Here is a 22,682-nt window from a genome sequence, read left to right as displayed (position 1 = left end):
ATCATTAAAATCTTAGCACTAACAATCTCCCCTTTTTTGATGATGACAATTAATACTCAAGATAAATGTAGTCAACTTCCCTGTTGTATTGCTTTAAATGGTTGGTTCCTCAAACTGGAGGGAACTCCCCCTGAATAGTTGACTTCGTTGTTCTCCCCCTTTGGCATCAATCAAAAAACAACATAGCAACAATAAAAAAAACAAAAAAAAACAGAAATATGGTCCTAGATAAGCAAGCAAAAGAGGTACTGCACAAGGCAGCACAAAAGTAGCAATCCACAGAGTAACTAAGCTTAGGCCCAGTTAACACACAAATTGTCTTGACAGAGCAAGCAAACAAAACACACAAATTATCTTAAGGTAACAAGCAAAACAAGACTAATCATCCTACATACCCTCCTGCTGCTGCTGCTGCTACTGCTCCGCATATGGATGAAAAAAGTAAGTCAAGGTGTTAACAATGGCATCTTTGAGAGCATCCAAGGTTCCTGTCATCTTAGTTGGAAAAGCTTCCACACTAGCCTGGAGCTTAGTAGACAGCTTTGCCGCTTCCTTGACAATCTGATCAAACTTGACTCGAACACGAGCAATATCAGCACCTGTTTCCTTACTAGAGTCCCTTACCTTCTCCATGTTGAATTAAGTGGACGCCATTAAAGCCTTCATAGATTCAAGTTGAGCATCCAATTTGACAAGCACTTCAGGAGACACATCTATGGGAGGGGACGATTGAGAGGTGGAAGGTTTAGTTTTGGAAGGGGAAATTGGGGGGGGGGGGGGGTGCATCATCAATAGAGTCTTTAAGGACCTAAGAGTCATTGACAAGAACATAGCCCATGCTACCAAAAGCTCGAGAGTTGTAGCATTGTTTGACCAGGATGCTAGGATATTCACTAAGATTGATATGGTGGGCTTCAAGAATACGAGTTATAAGCATACGATAAGGAAGACTGGTTGGATTAGCAGCACATTCAATCATGTAATTGAGAATAACAGCAGATAATTTAACTTTCTTTCTAGACAACAGACAATAAGCAAAGATAGCATCACGCTGATTAACAGTAGAGAAAGAGCCTGCACGAGGAAGACGAGTGGTGGAGACAATGTGGGCTAAGACACGGGCTTCAAAGGTGATGTCAAACGGACCAAGGTGATTAGGTATGGTGGTGGACTCAGACAGGGCTTGCTTAACTTGGTCATAAGAAACATCGAGGGATTCAGGCCAATTAGTTTTGGGAAGGTCTTAAGAATGCCGAGCAATAACAATCTAGGATAGAGTCCAACACATCAAAATCAAGCACAATGCGAGTACCAAGAACAAGGGTTTCAGTTTCATTAGGTTTAGAAGACCTAAGATTAGCATAAAATAAGTGGACAGGGGTTTCATAGACACGAGTGGGGTTTTGAAAGAATTTTGTCCAGCCTTAAAACTCAAAAAACAGCTTTACCTTGCAAGAAAGAGTTTGCATGTAGTCAAGATCAACAATACGACCAGAAACAACATTTTTTCCTTTAGAACGACGAACAGATCACGATTAGCGGTATCCCAAAAGTTCTTTTTAAGGCCAAGAGGGGTTTCAGGGTCAAACTTAACTTTCTTAGAAGATTCAACACAAGTATCAGTATCTAGAGAGCGTTTACAAGGATTTTTGGAAAGAAAAGATTATGTAACCTCAGAGGAGGACGAGTGAGTAGAAATATCGGAATCCACATGAACAGGGGAGGTGGATTTACCTTTACCTTTGATCCTAGTGCTTTGGCGAGTTGAAGTGTGCACCGCTTTCTGATGTTTGTCCATGGTAAGAGAGATAAAAAAATACTTTAGAAAGAGAAGATGAGGAAGAGAGGAGGACACTAGGAGGCGTATATAGAGTGGGATGGGGGGTTTGTGAAACGATTTATGGGGAAAGGAAGAGATGGGACGGGAAGATGAAACAAGTACTGACATGTAATATTGGTCTTCTCCTCGTAAGTATGGAAAGATTAGGGGAAAGGAAAGGTAAAAAAAAATCACACAAAATCACGCAAAAGTTTTTTTTTTTTTTTTTAAAATCGTGAAGAAGGTAAACAAAAGTAAATAAAAAAGAATTAAGCAACAATAGGATTTGAAATCAGACCAGTTAAAGTTCTTAGGTGACAAAAATGTTCTTCCAAGAGGGGTTTTGTAAAAATATAAGCAAGTTGACTACCAGTACTTACAAAACTAATTTCTATCTTTCCTTTTGAAACATGATCTCTAATAAAATGATGCTTAATATCAATATGCTTAGTCCTAGAGTGATTCACAGGATTCTTGGAAAGACATATAGCACTAGAATTATTACATAAAATGCGGATAGGTTTAGAGAAGACATCATAATCACTTAATTGATGGTCCGTCCAAATTACTTGAGCACAACATTGACCAATGGCAGTGTATTCAGCCTCAGTAGTTGACAAGGGAATAGATCCTTCTTTCTTACTATGCCAGGAGATTAAAGATTTTTCTAGAAATTGACAGGAACCACTTGTACTTTTGCGATCATCCTTATCACCAGCAAAATTAGCATCTGAGAACCCTTCAAGTTTAAAAGAGTTAAGTACTTGGATACCATAAGCCATAATTAGAGGTTCCAACTAGGTATCTTATAATCCTTTTTACAACAGTAAGATGAGATTCTTTTGGAGCAGCCTGAAATCTAGCACATTTACACACACTAAACATGATATCCAGTCGACTAGCAGCGAGATATAATAGTAAACCAATCATACCTTGATACTTAGTTTTATCAATAGGTTTACCTTCATCATCTTTGTCAAGATTGCATGTAGAACTCATTGGAGTCCCTAATGCTTTGGCTTTCATCATTCCAAACTTGTGAATGAGTTCCTTTGTATATTTAGTTTGGCAAATGAAAATTCCTTTTTCAGATTGAACAATTTGTAGTCCCAAAAAGAAAGTCAACTCTCCCATCATACTAATTTCAAACTCGCTTTGCATAAGATCAGAAAATTCATTGCACAAAGATGAATTAGAACTTCCAAATATAATATCATCAACATAAATTTGAATAATGAGATATCTTGAGGGAATTCTTTTTATAAAAAGAGTTGTGTCTATCTTACCTCAGGAAAAATCGTGATTTATCAAAATAGTATTCAATCGTTCATACCAAGCTCTAGGAGCTTGTTTAAGACCACAGAGTGCTTTTGAGAGCTAAAAACATGATAAGGTTGTTTAGTATCTTCAAAGCCAGGCGGTTGTTTTACATATACTTCTTCATCAATGAAACCATTTAGAAAAGCACTTTTGACGTCCATTTGAAAAAGTTTGAATCTTTTAAAGGATGTATATGCAAGTAAGATGCGAATTGATTCTAACCGTGCTACGGGAGAAAAAGTTTCATCGTAGTCGACTCCTTCGTGTTGTGAGTAAGCTTGTGCGACTAGTCGAGCTTTGTTTCATATAACTTCCCCAGCTTCATTTAGCTTATTGCGAAAGACCCATTTGGTGCCAATAACAGAGACATTTTCAGGTCTAGGAACTAACTTCCACACATCATTTTTTGAGAATTGATCCAGTTCCTCCTGCATAGCTTTGACCCAATGTTCATCTTTAAGAGCTGCATCAACCTTCTTTAGTTCTAGTTGAGATATGAGAGCAAGATTTTCATTCTTCTTGCTTGATGCTCTAGTCTTCATTCCTTCATGGATGTCCCCTATGACAAACTTCTTTGCATAGTCAGGCTCACTTCTCCACTCATTTGGAACAGATTCAATAGTCACACCAATCAATTTTACAGGCGCAGTAGTCGACTGTATTCCATCATCTTGTTTGGTGAGTGAGGGAGCGGTGATGGCCGTCCTTTCTTCAGCATCTGTATTATAACCTTCCTCAACCAATCGATTAGTATCATGAAAAATAACATGGATAGATTCTTCGATTGATAAGGTACGTTTATTATAAACTCTATATGTCACGACCCAAACCGGAGGGCCGCGACTGACACCCAAGACCCTACTCGGCTGAGTGCAATACTACCATTCTATTCATGAGTCACAACTTCTTGTGAATCTTTAATTTATGAAAGGACGCTTCCGTCAAGTAAAACATGAAAAACTTTTCAATAAAACTCTTTCATCATGTCAGGGACTTCTCCCTTATCGTTAATTCAAAGAAAACCTTTAGTCACAATAAAATCTTTAAAACAAAGCATATGAAGATATCGACCACTTTACACAACTGTCGACATCTCGACGCACTACCCACAGGACACTGTCTGCAAAAGCTTCTAACATGTAACAAGATACCATAACATAAGTTGGGACAAGGCCCCAACATACCCGTAATACATCTGGCTCAAGGACATACGTAAGTACTCTGCAACACTCCGAATAGAAATGGAGCTCACCAATCCAGCTGATAACCTGGGAACCTCCTATAGCAAATGTCCTCTACTCATCTGTATACACCAGCGTGGCATAAAACACAGCGCCCCCAGGCAAAGGGACGTCAGTACGAATAATGTACCGAGTATGTAAGGCAGAACTGAAACAACATATCTCAACTCGAATAATAAAAGAGTAACAGACTCAATCTGTACCTGTAACCATCACTGAGAATCGTGCATGTGCATATGAACTTCTGAAACATTATATATATATATATATATATATATATATATATATATATATATATATATATATATATATATATATATATATATATATATATATAATGCATATCTTCTCCCTGCTCGCAGCCCCTTCGGACATAATAGCGTAATGTCCCCATCGGGCAGCCCCTTCAGGCATCATAATCATCGTATACCAGCTAATCAGGTGGTTTGCATGTATAACGCCATAGCCCTTTCCCTGTTTCCCATAAAATCATGTCGTAAATATATAAGTGTGCCAATGCATGATAATCTTCGTAAAACATTAAAGACTCCCTTCGGAGTAACATTTAGTTCAAAATGGGAACTTCTTCCCCTTTTCATTGGTCTCCTTTGAGATTTAAAAATTAAATATGAAATGCATATGAATAAAGAAACCTTATAAATATCCACTTCGGGATTTAGACACCATTATGGAAACATACAACTTATGGATGCCCCCTCGGGGCTTAAGAAGTCTAGGACCTCAGGATATGAACAATACCAATATAAACATAGGGACATGTGCTCCTACATCTAGGAGTGGATTCATTATCAGTATCACTACATTTCGCACTTGTCATAGATCATGTCAAAATGAAAGAAGGAATAGCCTTAACATACCTGGTCTTAGCTCAACGACTCAAGAACTCAACTCATATCTGCTCCACAATCTATATTTAACAACAATGATACTATTGTTAATTATACAAACGATTCTCTTAATCGTATAACGAAAATGTAACTTATCCTAAAACAAAATGGACAGCATCTTCCCCGCTCTTCTCATTTTCCCAAACTCCATATATCAACAACAACAACAAAAACTAGAACAATCCAGTAAGTATATACCTCAATAATAAGATATCATGTAGCAACAACAAGTCATAAACATTTCATGACGAGCGACTAGCCCGGATACGATTATCAAACACACTTCTCCAATTTTTCTTTCCTTCAAAAGACATATCAATGACAACAACAACAATATACTTAAGTTACTTCAACAATTTCCAGCCACAACACAACCCAAAAATATACCTCAAATCAGCCCACACAACAACAACAATAACTTATCCGATTTCCCGCAATTAATTTCGTAGTTCCCATCTCACAATTAGCTATGACCGGGATGAATTTAAATATACCTAGGAGAGTATAGTTCATATCTTATATGCCAAGAAATGATCTTCTTCCACCTTACTTCCCTTCGAAGAAAGCCCGAATTCAACAACACGATAAAACGGTACAACGTGATCGAAGCGGTGCGCAAAACCCGTATGTTGTTCTTGAGAAGAATTAAACTTCATGTCCTTGAAATTACAAGTCATGTTGCTGCTATAGTAATACAAATGCACGTTCCAACTCTATATTTATGAAGTCAATGTTGCAGCATCTTTTTTTTTCCTTATCCAAAGCCAAGAATATGATATATAAGAGATTTAAGTGACTTTTGTCACTACATGTGTGATTAGTAAAGAAAGGTGCAATTGACTCATCAAAATCCATTAAGACCAATTTAATGCCACTAGTCAATTAATTCCATGTGGCAGCCCCACCAAAAATACTTATCCATTTAACTCTAATTAATACCACAATTAATTCTTTACTTTTCCAATTTATTCCAACATTTACCAACTTCCCATGTAATTAATTTCTTGAACTCAGTTCAATTAAATAGTAATCACTTTTAAGATACTCCATATTCCCATTACCATGACCATATGATATAATACTAGTCCATAGCCTCATTTTCCACACATAAAATATTATTTTCAATCATCGTCATTCCACTTTCGAGTCTCAAGTAATTTCGGGTCTTCATCCTATCCACCTATAAGCTTGGGGTTAACCTCGTTTTCCCCTACTTGCGCCTTTTAACTTGAAGGCTTTATAACATACGAAAACACGGGATGTAACATCCTTCCTCCCTTAGGAACATTCGTTCTCGAATGTTGAACTAGTCTTGCACTCTATTCTTATTCCCGTTCCTTCATGCATCCCCTCATTGAACCATTCTTCCCATTCACATATCATGCTTAATCGTACTATTTCTCTGCTAACGTAACATATCTCAACCGCTTCTTTATTCACCCTTTTCTTACGCATACTTCTACCTTTCTAAACTTTATCTATCATACCTCGATTTGCGAATGTCCACTTATACCATTATACACATCATAAGCTCTCTTGTTTCATTCTATCTCGTCGTAACATCCCTTATTGATGTACCCCATAGCTTACTTAACCTACCTTCTTGACTCACTATAAGGAGGCTTGTCCCAAAACAGATCCATAGTAATTTTCCATCAAAATCCACAACTCCTTGCTTTTTCCATAAGTCCGCATTCGGGTTTTCTTCCTTTCTTTCTTAAAGGTGTTATCCTATAGCACTGCCACATCAAGAATAAATTACCTATGTCTCAAATCTCGAGTCCCATCTATAACGATCCGCGAAAGCGCTCAAAATATTCCAACGAAAACACGAACTCCAGAGCCATACCTCTGTTTCCCGTACCTACCTTGTCTTCTTCAACCTATATTATACAACTGGTGTCGAAGAAATTTTAACCTCAAGCACGAACATTTAAGGACATGTTCCAATGTTTACCATGTTCTTCTTGTTATCTCCCTTGACTTATTTTGTCGTGCTCTTACTCTGTTCCTTATTTGCTTCTTGGTTATCACATCTTACCATAAAAAATTCCATAACCTATTTCATCTGTCACTTTTCTCTTCTTCTCCCTTATAAATCGCAATGCCATTAGGACACAATTCTACCACTAATACCTTTTCTCTTTATCTTAGTACCCATTCTTTCAAACTCATAGCATCATCATCCCTTGTGTTCCCTTCCATTTTCTTGTCATATCCTTCCCATTTTATAGACATTAAGTTCCCCACTAGAATATCGTTCAATTTCTTTTCTTCCTCGCGAATTATTTTCAGTCCAGTCTCAAAAGATACTCTTTAGTTACTCTATTCATTTGCTAACTTGCCTTCAGATCTTGTTAAACTTATTTCCACAATAATTCTTACTTCAAGCTATATCTATAATCCATTCCCAATACAATATATTACATATTATTTCAGTCCTTGTGCTCGTACTCAAGCTTACTTGCTTTCCCCTTTAAAGGTTTTACCTTATGGTGTTATATTCCATTCCCATTCTAGATTAAAATTTCATCCTATTATAATCCTTTCGTCGTCGCTTCTGTTCTTACATTTACGAATCCTTCAAGTTCTCTACTTGTCATTATCCAATATACTACTTGAAATCTCAAATCTTGCCTATAATAACCCATGGGGATACTCGAAATAATGATGTGTCCAACTATCTGTCCAGCCGGAATAGTACTTTTTATTCCAATAACTAATGCCCGATGTCCACTTGTAGCGTCATCTTTATCTTATCATTCCATATAAACTTATCCCTTACTTTCCCTTTAATCAATCTATAGCAATCATAGACGTATAATCTTCATTATCTCCTAAATCTTTGGTCCTTGTCCTTAAATTTTAGGAAAATTTTAGCAGAGTGTCCCTTATGTTTCTTACTATCCAAAACCTGCACGCAACCTAATAAATACATACAATGCCTCACAGGGCCAAATATATACATACCTAGCAAACCTTAGCCATACAGGGCTCTCAATTTCGAACATAAATGCAAAGATGTTGAAACTTACTTCATGCGTCACAACTCGGAATATACTTGAACCTTTATCGCTTGTCCTTTTATACTTCCCTAGTCACTTTATCTTCCATTCATTACCTATACATTTCAATCATACTTGCAACATTCTTACCATATCTGACTTATAATCCTTTTTACCATTACTTACCTCCATACTGATTCCTTCAACTTCTATTGTCCCTGTAATCCAAATATCATCATTCACTTCCTTTGTCAATACCATTCTTCCGCTGAAACCAAGAGTTAGTGCAAGGAATTTCATTTCTTATGACTTGTCTCTCATCGCACGATCTTAGATATGAAATAAGACAACAAGCCTAGATGCCCTATAGCTTCTTGTTTATAAATGTAGCTCGGAACACACCATAAACAACACTCTACTAGACAAGACTTTGTAGACAACCCCTAGGACGAACTGCTCTGATACCACTTCTATGACGACCCAAACCGGAGGGCCGTGACTGACACCCAAGACCCTACTCGGCTGAGTGCCATACTAGCATTCATGATGATGCTTCCGTCAAGTAAAACATGAAAAACTTTTCAATAAAAATCTTTCATCATGTCAGGAACTTCTCCCTTATCGTTAATTCAAAGAAAACCTTTAGTCACAATAAAATCTTTACAACAAAGCATATGAAGATATCGACCGCTTTTCACAACTGTCGACATCTCGACGCACTACCCACAGGACACTGTCTGTAAAAGTCTCTAACATGTAACAACATACAATAACATAAGTTGGGACAAGGCCCCAACATACCCGTAATGCATCTGACTCAAGGACATACGTAAGTACTCTGACTCGGCAATACTCTGAATAGAAATGGAGCTCACCAATCCAGTTGATAACCTGGGAACCTCCTATAGCAAATGTCCTCTACTCATCTGTATACACCTGCGTGGAATGAAACACAACGCCCCCAAGCAAAGGGACGTCAGTACGAATAATGCACTGAGTATGTAAGGCCGAACTGAAACAACATATCTCAACTCGAATAATAAAAGAGTAACCGACTCAATCTGTACCTGTAACCATCACTGAGAATCATGCATGTGCATATGAACTTCTGAAACATTATATATATATATATATATATATATATATATATATATATATATATATATATAATGCATATCTTCTCCCTGCTCGCAGCCCCTTCGGACATAATAGCATAATGGCCCCGTCGGGCAGCCCCTTCGGATATCATAATTATTGTATACTAGCTGATCAGGTGGTTTGCGTGTATAACACCATATCCCTTTCCCCATTTCCCATAAAATCATGTCGTACATATATATATAAGTGTGCCAAGGCATGATAATCTTTGTAAAACATTAAAGACTCCCTTCGAAGCAACTTTTAGTTCAAAATGGGAACTTCTTCCCCTTTTCATTGGTCTCCTTCGAGATTTAAAAATTAAATATGAAATGCATATGAATAAAGAAACCTTATAAATATCCACTTCGGGATTTAGACACCATTATGGAAACATACAACTTATGGATGCCCCCTCGGGACTTAAGAAGTCAAGGACCTCAGGATATGAACAACACCAATATAAACATTGGGACATGAGCTCCTACATCTAGGAGTGGATTCATTATGAGTATCACTACATTTCGCACTTGTCATAGATCATGCCAAAATGAAAGAAGGAATAGCCTTAACATACCTGGTCTTAGCTCAACGACTCAAGAACTCAACTCATATCTGCTCCACAATCTATATTTAACAACAATGATACTATTGTTAATTATACAAATGATTCTCTTAATCGTATAACGAAAATGTAACTTATCCTAAAACAAAATGGACAACATCTTCCCCGCTCTTCTCATTTTCCCAAACTCCATATATCAACAACAACAACAAAAACTAGAACAATCCAGTAAGTATATACCTAAATAATAAGATATCATGTAGCAACAACAAGTCATAAACATTTCACGACGAGCGACTAGCCCGGATACGATTATCAAACACACTTCTCCAATTTTTCTTTCCTTCAAAAGACATATCAATGACAACAACAACAATATACTTAAGTTACTTCAACAATTTCCAGCCACAACACAACCCAAAAATATTACTCAAATCAGCCCACACAACAACAACAATAACTTATCCGATTTCCCGCAATTAATTTCGTAGTTCCCATCTCACAATTAGCTATGACCGGGATGAATTTAAATATACCTAGGAGAGTATAATTCATATCTTATATGCCAAGAAATGATCTTCTTCCACCTTACTTCCCTTCGAAGAAAGTCCGAATTCAACAACACGATAAAACGGTACAACGTGATCGAAGCGGTGCGCAAAACCCGTATGTTGTTCTTGAGAAGAATTAAACTTCATGTCCTTGAAATTACAAGTCATGTTGCTGCTATAGTAATACAAATGCACGTTCCAACTCTATATTTATGAAGTCAATGGTGCAGCATCTTTTTTTTTTCCTTAATCCAAAGCCAAGAATGTGATATATAAGAGTTTTAAGTGACTTTTGTCACTAGACGTGTCATTAGTAAAGAAAGGTGCCATTGACTCATCAAAATCCATCAAGACCAATTTAATGCCACCTAGTGGCCCAATTAATTCCATGTGGAAGCCCCACCAAAAATACTTATCCATTTAACTCTAATTAATACCATAAGTAATTCTTTACTTTCCCAATTTATTCCAACATTTACCAACTTCCCATGTAATTAATTTCTTGAAATCAATTCACTTAAATAGTAATCACTTTTAACATACTCCATATATCCATTATCATGATCATGTGATATAACACTAGTTCATAGCCTCATTTGCCACACATAAAATATTATTTTAAATCATCGTCATTCCACTTTCGATTCTCAAGTAATTTCGGGTCTTCATCCTAACCACCTGTAAGCTTGGGGGTAACCTCGTTTTCCCGTACTTTCTCCTTTTTACTTGCAGGCTTTCTAACACACGAAAACACGGGATGTAACACAATATGATCTACTAGTGTGAGAATATCCAAGAAAAATACCTTCATCGCTTTGTGGATCATATTTTCCAATATTATCCTTACCATTGTTATGTACAAAACACTTGCACCCAAAAGGATGAAAGTAGCTGATATTTGGTTTCTTTCCATTCCAGAGTTCATATGGAGTTCTTTTTAAGATGGGCCTGATTAAACACCTGTTAAGAGCATGACATGATGTACTTACAGCTTCAGCCCAGAATTGATGTGGTAAATTGTGTTCTACAATCATAGTTCTTGCCATATCTTGTAGAGTTCTATTCTTTTGTTCAACAACACCATTTTGCTGAGGAGATCTTGGCAAAGAAAAGTTTTGAGTGTATCCTTATTCATTAAAAAAATCTTCAAATGCCTTATTTTCAAATTCTCCTCCATGATCACTTCTAATGGAAGTTATATAGTAGCCTTTTTCACGATGTATTTTCTCACAGAAAAACTTAAAGTTTTTGAGAGTATCATCTTTGTGAGCAAGAAATATAACCCAAGTAAAACGAGAATAATCATCAACAATAACAAAAATATACTTTTCGCCTCCAATGCTTGTAGTTCTAGTGGGACCAACAAGGTCCATATGAAGTAGCTGCAAAGGTTTAGAAGTAGACATGATATCCTTTGAATTAAAAGAGTTTCTAGTTTGCTTACCTTTTTGACAAGCATCACAAATGTGATCTTTTGTGTAGTTCAACTTAGGTAGCCCTAGCACCAAGTCTTGTCTATCCAACTTTTCAATCAATCTCATGCTGACATGTCCTAGTTTTTTGTGCCATATCCAAAGATCTTCTCCCATAGATGCTAGACATATATGTCCTACTGGACTATTCACCGAGTCTAGTACATATACATTTTTATTTATGCTTCCAGGAAGAATTTCTTTGTCCTTAGAGTCTTCAATGATACATCATGTTTTCCTGAATCTTACTTCAAGGTTTGAAACACATAGTTGACTAATACTTAAGAGGTTATACTTGAGACCATTCACAAGATAAACGTTAGTGATAGCACAAGAATTATTAAATGCTATAGTACCAACTCCAATAACAGTTCCTGTGGAATTATCTCCAAAGGTTACCAATCCTCCATCATATTCAGCACTGATTTAAACAAGCTTTTGTCGCCTGTCATGTGACTGGAACACACACTATCTTGATACCATTTACCTTTATATTTCTTCGTGTGGTGTTCCTGCAAAACAATGTAATTACTTTCTTTTAGGTACCCAAGCATGCTTGGGTCCTTGAGGGTTAGCCTGCAAAACATTCTTAGGTCTCCATTCCCATCCAGATGTTTGGACATAACAAAATTTACATTGATGGTATTTATGACCAACTTTTCCACAGCAAAAACATGTAAGAGAAAAAGGTTCTTTGGTGACATTTTGGCTAGTTGACCTAGGCATGGTGGAAGGATTTCCTCCAGACTTCCTGTTAGTTGACTTAAGAAATTTAGTCTACTGATCTTTCTTTTCAAGATATTTCAACTTTCCACTGTTATCAGAATTGTCACTCATAGGTTTCTTCCGAGTTGACTTGCAGCTGTGAGTCGACTGGTTAGACCTTACAGAACTATGAATGGTAGATTTGCGCAAACTATTGATCTGTAGTTGCAAATCACAGATTTCTTCTTGAATAAGATGTTTTTCAATATCACATATTTGCAGTTTTATATACCAGTCTTTCTTTTCTCTTTGAAGTTTTCTAAATTCATCAAAAACTCTATCCAAGTCCTCATGGGTTTGATCTAAGACTTCTTGTGTTTCATTACATTTAGCACAGGGATAAGGTCTTACCTCGCTAGTTTCTCCAAATGCCATGAAGTAGACGTTTTCCACATCATCTTCATTTTCTGAGATTTTGTCTTCACTCCAGCTGTTGAATGCTCTTTGTTTTTTATAGTTCCTGGAAGGTTTTCTTCTTGATTTTGAACATTCAGAGGCAATATGTCCATACTTCTCACATTCATAGCATTTCCCATCATTTTTCTGTTGATCAGTAGAACTTTTTCCTTTGAGAGAATTTGAACTTATTCTTCGATTATTTCTTGATCTCCTCATTGCTTCCGCTATGGGCCTAGATATTAGTGCAACTTCCTCTTCTTTGAAATCATCATCATCACTTTCCACTACCTTCTTCTCTTCCTTTTGATGCCTGTTGATGTGATTCTTCTCAAAGGTCATGAGATTTTCTCTGAGTTCATCATAAGTCATTTTGTCCAGTTTTACATCTTCCAAAACAATAGCTTTGGTTTCCCATGATTTTGGAAGACTTCTGACAAGTTTTCTTACTTGTTGAGAATTTGAATACACAACCCCAAGAGATTTTAACTCACAAATAATTTTGCTGAATCTTGAGAACATTGATTCAATATTTTCATCCTCCTTCATCATAAAGTTTTCATATTCGTGATGAAGAGCATCAATCTTGTTTTCTCGAACTGTAGATGTGCCTTCATAGGTTACTTCCAATTTATCCCACATTTCCTTTGCAGTCTCGCAGTTTGATATCTTGCTATATTCTTCTCCACTGACTGCACAGTATAGTAGAGCTATAGCTCTAGCATTTGTCGTAATGACTTCTTGTTGTCCCTTAGTCATATCAAATGATATCTCATCTAGTTTTTCTTTATCATTTTTTGCTTCACTGTTGGGAATGGGTTTTGGTCCCTTCTTTATCACAACCCATGCTTGATAGTCGGTTGACATAACAAATATCATGAATCTCTCCTTCTAGTATGCATAGTGATCACCAGTAAAGTAGGGAGTATAGTAGTGGAATGTCCATCTTGTAATATTGCTCCAGGGATATGATATCCAGCCATTTGACCTTTTCCTCAAGTGTTGTTAGGCAACTAAGATTGAGTACAGGCTCTAATACCAATTGAAAGTGCAAGAGGGGGGTGAATTGTAATTTTTTTTGTTTTGGGGAGTCAACTATGTAGGATACCTAGTCGACTATAAGAAAGCTAACTGTAAAGTAAATTGCAGAAAGTAATTGACACACGATATTTATACTGGTTCAGATTCAATGTAAATCCTAGTCCAGTCCCCACGAGTTGCAAGGGTGATCTCTGCAGCTCATTAAAGTGAATCTTTGGTACAAGGATTGGTTTGAATGGAGCTCCTACATCTATACTCAAATTCTCGTATTTTTTGTTACAAAGTCTCGCCAATTGAAAAATAACTCCCCCCCGCCCCCCCTTTTTTTGTTACACAGCAACTCTAATTGAATTACAATGCTTATGAAAAGTAGAACAAAGACTATACGAAGGTTGAGACGAAGTACGACTTCTTCATCCGATATGAGCCAATATTTATACAGAAAATATGAAGTCATTGTGGCTCTTCTAAGCAGAGAAAGAAATACAAGAGATTTGGTCCTTGGAAAATAGAAATATTGAGGATCCCTATTTTCCAAGAATAAAGCAAGAGCTTTGATGATGATTTATCTTGTCACAACCCATTTTAGCCTAGGTCATGCGGGCACCTACCTTTCCCACCTCGGTAGGCGAACCCTTAGCTCAACATTCACAATGATAGGAAATAGCGGAAGAAAGTAAAATAACGTAAGTCTCACAATATAATATAATGTTAACAAGTGCGGAAGTAAATGAAATCCACCCCAGTATCTGGTTTGATCATATAAGATCACCTAAATCTGAATACTAAAGTCTGAATAAAAATACATAAGTAGTCTCAAATCATGTCCCTGGATGGAAAACAAGACATAAGTAATAGAATAGTCTTCGAGGTCAATGGACACCATGTTCACCATGGAAAACTCAAGTGGAAGCAGAAGAGTCAATCAGTCGCGAGTCAGAGAAGTAGATCCGACCTGGTACTCTGCATTCATAAAAGAATGCAATAAGTGAATGTCAGTACAAACAACAGTACTAGTAGGCATTATCGGCCAACTAAGCATAGTTAACACAATTTAGAAAATAAAGCAGATAAGCAAATAAACAATCGAGTATGACACAATATAATCGTAACCGAAATCCGTCATCACCTATATAACCATCTAAACCCCAATATGATAAGTCCGAGTACACCCGATCCAATCTGATCACCACAATAGAATCTACACAATCCAATCATCACAATGGAAACATCATAATAACAACAATTACCACACTCGACCAAGTAATACTGCAATGCAGTGCAATAATGGTATGAATGCGATGCCTTGTTATGCAAATGAGGCGTACACATGTACTCCAGACGGAAATATCAACGTCTCGGTAGTACAAGCCAGCGTGACTCGCGAAGTCTAAGTGCCACCCATCCTGTATCTTTTCCCAACAGACAGACATAACGCTGGCTAATTGCTCACAGGGGGAGTCTCACCGGCACCCCCCTGGGGACCCGCGGAGTCCATGCACTAATCACGATTCCGAGATAACATCAGAATCGGCCATGCAACAACGATGCCCGAATATAACCATCGGACATCGGCCTTCTCACAGTCACTCAAAAGAGTCTGTCAAATATCAGCTTCACAAATCAATAATTCCGGAATTGAACCTCGGACATCGGCTTTCTCACAATCACTCAAGTAAAGAGTTTATCAAATATCAGTTTCATATAACTAACGATTCCAAAATGAATCTTCGAACATCGGCCTTTTCATAGTCATTCAAGTAAAGGAGTTTATCAAATATCAGTTTTGCTCAATCAATGATACCGGATCATCACCGATTATCGGCCGTGCAAGAATATGAGAGAATGCATGCAATACATACATCAATCATCAACAATCAGGTTTAATATCACAGTTACCACAACGAGGTATGCCACAACGTATCATCTCACAACACCACAGTGGGTATGCCAAAATATATCAAGTCAAGTACCAACAGTGGGTACACCAACACATATCAATAACTCAAGTACCAACAGTGGGTACGCCAACATATATCGGGCACAAATACTATAAATGGTATGTCTATTCTATCCAAATCAGGACGACAAGCAGGACTCGATATCTATCAACTACACATGGCATCAAACCAACACAATTAATCAATCAAACACACATAACAGGATGGCTAGTCCCAACACACATCAGGGCCCAAGCTAAGGTAATATCCATCCCAATTTCATACCCGAAGGTTCACATGTTGTCTCCGATATTATAATCTAAATATGTGATTCACTATACGAAGTCTCACTAAAGGTAAGCCATAACCTACCTGGACTGTCGAACCGCAACACCAACAAGTCACTCTATTGCCTTGCCCTTCCTCTGAAGATTAGAGCCAAAGTAGTCTAAGCATAATCGAATTCTAAATTAGAAATCATGAAGAATGATACTAAGATTGCTATGATATCAACTAGGCCCATTTTAACCCTAGAAATTGGGGAAATTAGCCCACAAGGGTAAAACAGGAAATTCGCGGTCAAAATACCAAATTAAGCACTAGGGAATCATAACCCAAGCATTAATTGTTGATTTAACTCAAGAATTAGTCTAAATCTGATTTCAAGTAAAAAACCCCCAATTTGGGTATAAACCCTAAGTCTCCAAATCCGAAATTCAATGTTAAAAGTGAGAGATATATGATCAAGAAGCTTTGATTCATCAAAATTTAGCATTAACATCATCAATTTTCCATACATGACCCTAAGGAAAAGTTTCCCAAAACCCTCCTCCAAATTGCAGCTCTAGGGGAATGTTAAAGGGAAGGGAAAAATCTAGAATTATTGTGATTAAGGAAGAGTAAAGGATTAGGCAAAGTTTATGTTATATCCCGTAATTTTGCGTAGTCGTAAAGATTTGAAATAAACTTGACTTGTGAGAAATGAGGCCATATCTTGGTTCTAGCCAATATGTGTGTGCAACTCATGGAAAATATTTGTGCGGGAGTATGGAGGATGGCCAAGGGCCAATTTGGGATTTTGGAAATTTGTTTCGGGAATTACTAAACGATATTTTAACGAATTGGGCTCAACAAAAATAAAAGGGAATTGAGGCCCAACTCACTAAGGTGGCCGGCCATGGCCCAATTTAATGGCCCAAATCTTGAATTAAGAAGTCATGTGATTTACATGTGACAAAATATTAAAGGGGGCAATATTATATATATGCAAGCTTATCTTTAGAAGGTTCAAGAAAATCCATTAAAGCACAAAAATTGAAGAACCCCCATTGAAGGAGCTCTCGGCTGAGCATCAAGGGGAGGAGAAAAATAATTTTCCAAGCTTTGTTTCCAACTTAAAAATCCCGTTCTTCTTGTATTCATGATGTATACAAGACGCTCTCCGACGTGATACAATTAGTTCGGCGTAAGAGCGACGTTTGCGGCAAGTCGGAACTTTAAGAAAAAGGTGAGATTTTCATGTTTTTATGTTATGAAATGGATATGTATGTGTTAGTGATTAGAGTTGCATGAAGATTTCGGAATTTGTGTTGTGTTTGGATGTAGCCGTGTAGGTGTGTGAAGTAGTGTTTGGCCGTGAGCCATGGATAGTGAAGGGGAGGAGAAATGAAGTTCATTTAGTTGAGTAGTTGCGTCGTTGTGGTATGTATGACGTAAATGAAAGTTTAACGAGTTGAATTGGCATTGAAATTGGTTGTATGTCATTATGGGAAATTATGCGATTTTATATAGTTTTTATATAATTGTGAAAGTAAGATCATAGGATGTAAATTGATGTTGTTGTTAGTGAATTTGGAAGGAAACGATGTGAGTTGGTATGTTCGTCGTGGTCGTAGACGCTTCGGATGGAATATGGAAAGCGACAAATCATTCGAACTCATTTATATTGTTTGGAACATTGTTGGAATGTGTTTGAATAATCTTGAATGGGTAAATGAATATGATAATGTTGATGTTAGTTTGACATTGTAAAGTTTGTATGAAAGTTGTCATCTTATGTAGAAAGAAGGTCATTGATGTTAGAACCTATTTCGTTGTGAACTTGACGTCGTTTGGTATTGTTGGCTTGTTGTTGTTGATGTTGTGAGCCGAGCTAAGCCTCGGGGGTGTTATATATATAGGGGAAGTGCTGCCGAAATTTCGGTAGACAAATATGAAGTTAAATGAATTCTTAAAAGTCTTGCAATTCCTAATTGGTAACTTTGACCATTTGTAGATTTTGAGCGAAACGGGATTTGATTTTGCGCGAGCATAAGCCGCGAGAAAGGTATGTAAGGCTACCCTATTTCTTCTTTTGGCATGTCCTAGGAAGTCTAGGTCGATACTTGAGCCTCGGGGGCAATTCTGTTCATAGAAATCCGAAATTGAATTTGAGCACTATTCATTCAATCTAATTGAACTATAAATCTCACATTTTGGTCGGAAGGAAATCAAACGTCCGAAACCTTTGTAAATGTGATCAAGTCGACTCGAAACTTCCTTGGATGACTCTATAGCCCTTAATGTCCATGATTCATGTCCGTCGCCTCGACTTGATCCGAGGTGGACCCACTACTCGCGAATCTTCCCCTATTGTTCTATTTGGCTTAATTCCGTACTATAATTAAAGAAAACTCTCGGCTATCGTTCCGATTACTAAATGATAGAAGTATACCTGACATGACCCATTTCACGACATGATCGAGTAACGAAATAAGTATAAAGAATTTGTGTCGGAAAGAATGTTATGAGTCATATTGTCCCCAACTTTCGTGAAGCATGTTTTAAAGAAAATTTTGTAAGAATGATAACACGAATGATGGTTTCACCGAAGCTTGATATATTACGATACGTACACATGATTTCGAAAGTTTATTTGATTTCATACATATGAAGTTGGCACGATACCTAAAGACCTATTTGATATATTCCTTAGTTGTTAATAAAGAAAACAAGTGATATAATTAATACCTTGATATGTAGTGGTGTGTGTGCGTATGAATCTAAGTTGTACTTAATTTGCTATATACGTCATCCGAAAGATAGCTGATATGACTAATACTTCGGTTTTGCGAAGATTGACTTCCGAAACATTTATGGAGCGTTCCGTACTTCGAACACTCGTATCTTTCGTATACTAGTTCCGATCGACCCGAAACTTGTTTCTGGACCTCCAGACATCGATATTGTGTTTGCATATAAGTATGTTTGTATCTCGGGTCTTGATTGAGTGCACGTGGCTTCGCACTACTCTGTTCGTGCAAGCGTTGATTTGGATTTCACTGAGCCCGGGCCAGGACATGTTCTCGTGCGTATTTCTCTGCATTATTCACCGCGTCCCTCTCACTTGCGGGCCGGGGCATGTTACGTATGATATGATGACATTATGATATGATGACGGGGTGGTGGCCAGGATGGCACATTCGCCGCGTCCCGCAAAAGAGGGTCGGGGCACGTTACATGCATGCATGATACATGACATTGACATACATGAAATATGGTTCACCGCGCCCCTCGCTGAGGGCCGGGGTACGTTACTTGCATATATGTTACATGACATTGGTATATTTGATATATGTTTCACCGCGTTCCTCATCAAGGGCCGGGGCACGATACATGAATATTTGATATATGATGTTAATATATATGATTCCATATACCGCGTCCCTCACAAAGGGCCGGGGCATGTTATTTGACATATACATATAAAATATACGATCCTGTCATGCACACCCTGAGTTTGGTAGGTAAGCTTTTGGTATACAGGATGATTCACGTATTTATTGTATTTCTTCTGGCCTCCGACATCGACATATGAATATATAGATGACTTGTGTGTGGAAGGTAAGCGCTCTGGTATTTTGGATAGCGTACTTGTTTTGGTACCGTTGTTCGGGTCATGTTTCTATTTTCTGTATTCCATGCTTTACATACTCAGTACATATTCCGTACTGACCCCCTTTCTTCGGGGGCTGCGCTTCATGCCACGCAGGTACAGACGCTTATTGTGGTGGTCCGCCAGCCTAGGTACACAGTCGGCTTTTGGGAGTGCTCCTTTGTTCCGGAGCCCACCTTTTTGGTACAGATCCTTCAGTTGTACATATTATTGTGTTTATGATTATTCTGGGGTACGGCGGGGCCCTGTCTCGCCATATAATTCTGTTGTCTGTATTAGGGGCCTGTAGACATGTATGTGGGTTACGGGTCATGTTTGCTCAGAAATGTGTACTTGGTTTCTGTTTGATTCTCCCCTGCACTATGCTAACATAATCGGGTCACGTGTATGTTATAAGTATCGGGTTAAAGGATATGTTTATAATTTGTACGCACGAGGTTCGAGGAAAAAAAAATGTAAGTGTAAGCGTGATTCGGTTGGTAAGTTTGTACGGGTGCCCATATCGGGCACTAGTCACGGCCCACGGGGTTGGGTCGTGACAGTTTACGTCCAATAATTTCTTCAATTTATCTCCAAGAACTGTTTCTCTAAGCTCCAATATCGAGATATGAAATAATGAGGGTCTAAGTCTTATTTAAGACACATTTAATGAAATATAACTGTCCGTCACCGCCACTGCGGTTGGAATGCTGCTACGGCGGCTGGGATACCGCCGCAGCGGTATGGCTCCGATCACACATGACCGCCCCAGCGATCATCACACCGCCGCAGCTGTGCTGCCATTGCGGGCACTAGACACCAGAATTCCCAAAATTTTCTAAGTCCTCAATCGAATTTTCGGGTTATTTCTGAGGCCATCTGCTCATAACCCGACCACCTAAACCCATACAAAAATACGCTGCGAACGCCCTAGTGGACTCAGAATTTCCAACGGAGGCCTCGTTTACCGAGTCAATCCCCGATGCCTAATTCTAATCTCCCATCCTATGTCCCGAAATGCATCCGAATACATAGGGAACCGAACCAAATACACAAACAGGTTCTAAACGACCATTTGGACCTCTCGAAATCGACAACACTCCGAAAAAGGTCCGTTTTCCTAAAAGTCAACTTCGGGTCAACCCTTTTTACTTAAAGCCCATGTTTTTACCATAGGTTCCCAAATTCGGTCTAGATATATTGGGAAGCATATCAACGGTCCCCTCGGGTCAAAAGGGAGCTAATCAATGCTCGAGAGTGGGCAAAACAGTCGAAAGAACTATAACGACCAAACGGGTCGTTACATCAGATACCAATTGAACCGTTGCTCGTCCTCGAGCAAAGAAAAATAGGAAAGTAGGGAAATAACTGAATGAGTGAATAACTGGGGATATCAGCTACGCATATCAGACTCAGTCTCCTAAGTAGCCTCCTCCATGGAGCAGTGCCTCCATTGCACCTTCACAGAAGCAATCTCTTTTGACCTCAACTTTCGAACCTGCCTATCTAAGATGGTGATAGGCTCCTCCTCATAAGTAAAATTCTCATCAAGCAATATGGAATCCTAACGGACAATGTAGGTACCGTCAGCATGGTATTTCTTCAGTTTCGAGACAGGAAAGAACGGATGAACTGCCGCCAAGCCTGGCGATAACGCCAACTCATAAGCTATATCACCGATACAATCCACGATCTCAAACTGGCCAATGTATCTAGGGCTCAACTTGCCCCTCTTGCCACACCTCATAACACCCTTTCGTGGGTGAAACCTTCAATAGAAGCTGATCACCAATAGCAAACTTCAAGTCCCGGACCTTCCGGTCCGCGTACATTTTTTGTCGACTCTGAGCCGCCAGGAGCCTAGCCTAAATAACTCTCACTCTATCAAGAGACTCTCTCAACATATTCGTGCTCCCAGGTCGAGCCTCGAAACCATCAAACCACCCAATTGGAGATCTACACCTACTACCATATAAGGCCTCAAAAGGCGTCATACCAATACTCGAATGATAACTGTTGTTGTACGCAAACTCTACCAAGGGCAAGTGCTGATCCCAATGACCACCAAAGTCAATAAAACATGCTTTCAACATGTCCTCGAGCACCTGGATGGTCCGCTCGGACTGGCCATCGGTCTGGGGATGGAAAGTTGTACTAAAGTCCAATCGGGTACCCAATTCGTCATGAAATACTCTCCAGAATCGGGAAGTGAAGATAGTACCCCGATCATATACAACAGAAATAGGGATCCCATGTAATCTCACAATATCCCGAATATACATCTTGACTAACTTCTCCGCGGTATAAGAAACCTGAATCGGAACAAAGTGAGCGGATTTAGTCAACCGATCCACTATCACCCAAATAGAATCAAACTTGCCAAGGGTCTTCGGAAGACCCGTGACGAAATCCATGGTAATCCTCTCCCACTTCCACTCAGGAATGGGCATTCTCTAAAGCACCCCACCAGGTCGTTGGTGCTTATACTTTACTTGTTGACAATTTCCACACTTAGTCACAAAATCAACTATATCTCTCTTCATACGCTCCACCAATAGTGTTGCCTCAAGTCACAGTACATCTTAGTCACTCCCGGATGAATGGAATAA

At 38.4% G+C, this 22,682-nt stretch overlaps 1 protein-coding gene across 1 annotated transcript; it reads right to left on the bottom strand.

The window, feature by feature from the left end:
* Positions 1-12,795: 12,795 nt before the first annotated feature.
* Positions 12,796-14,046, bottom strand: LOC132613235 (uncharacterized). The gene has a single exon (XM_060327272.1). It carries the CDS (start codon positions 14,044-14,046, stop codon positions 12,796-12,798), a length of 1,251 nt encoding a protein of 416 aa, XP_060183255.1.
* Between the last annotated feature and the right edge of the window lie 8,636 nt (positions 14,047-22,682).

The sequence above is a fragment of the Lycium barbarum genome, chromosome 10, assembly GCF_019175385.1.
Source record: "Lycium barbarum isolate Lr01 chromosome 10, ASM1917538v2, whole genome shotgun sequence".
Taxonomy (NCBI): domain Eukaryota; kingdom Viridiplantae; phylum Streptophyta; class Magnoliopsida; order Solanales; family Solanaceae; genus Lycium; species Lycium barbarum.
Note: the sequence above shows the minus strand (reverse complement) of the source record. Positions and strands in the feature narration are given on the sequence as shown.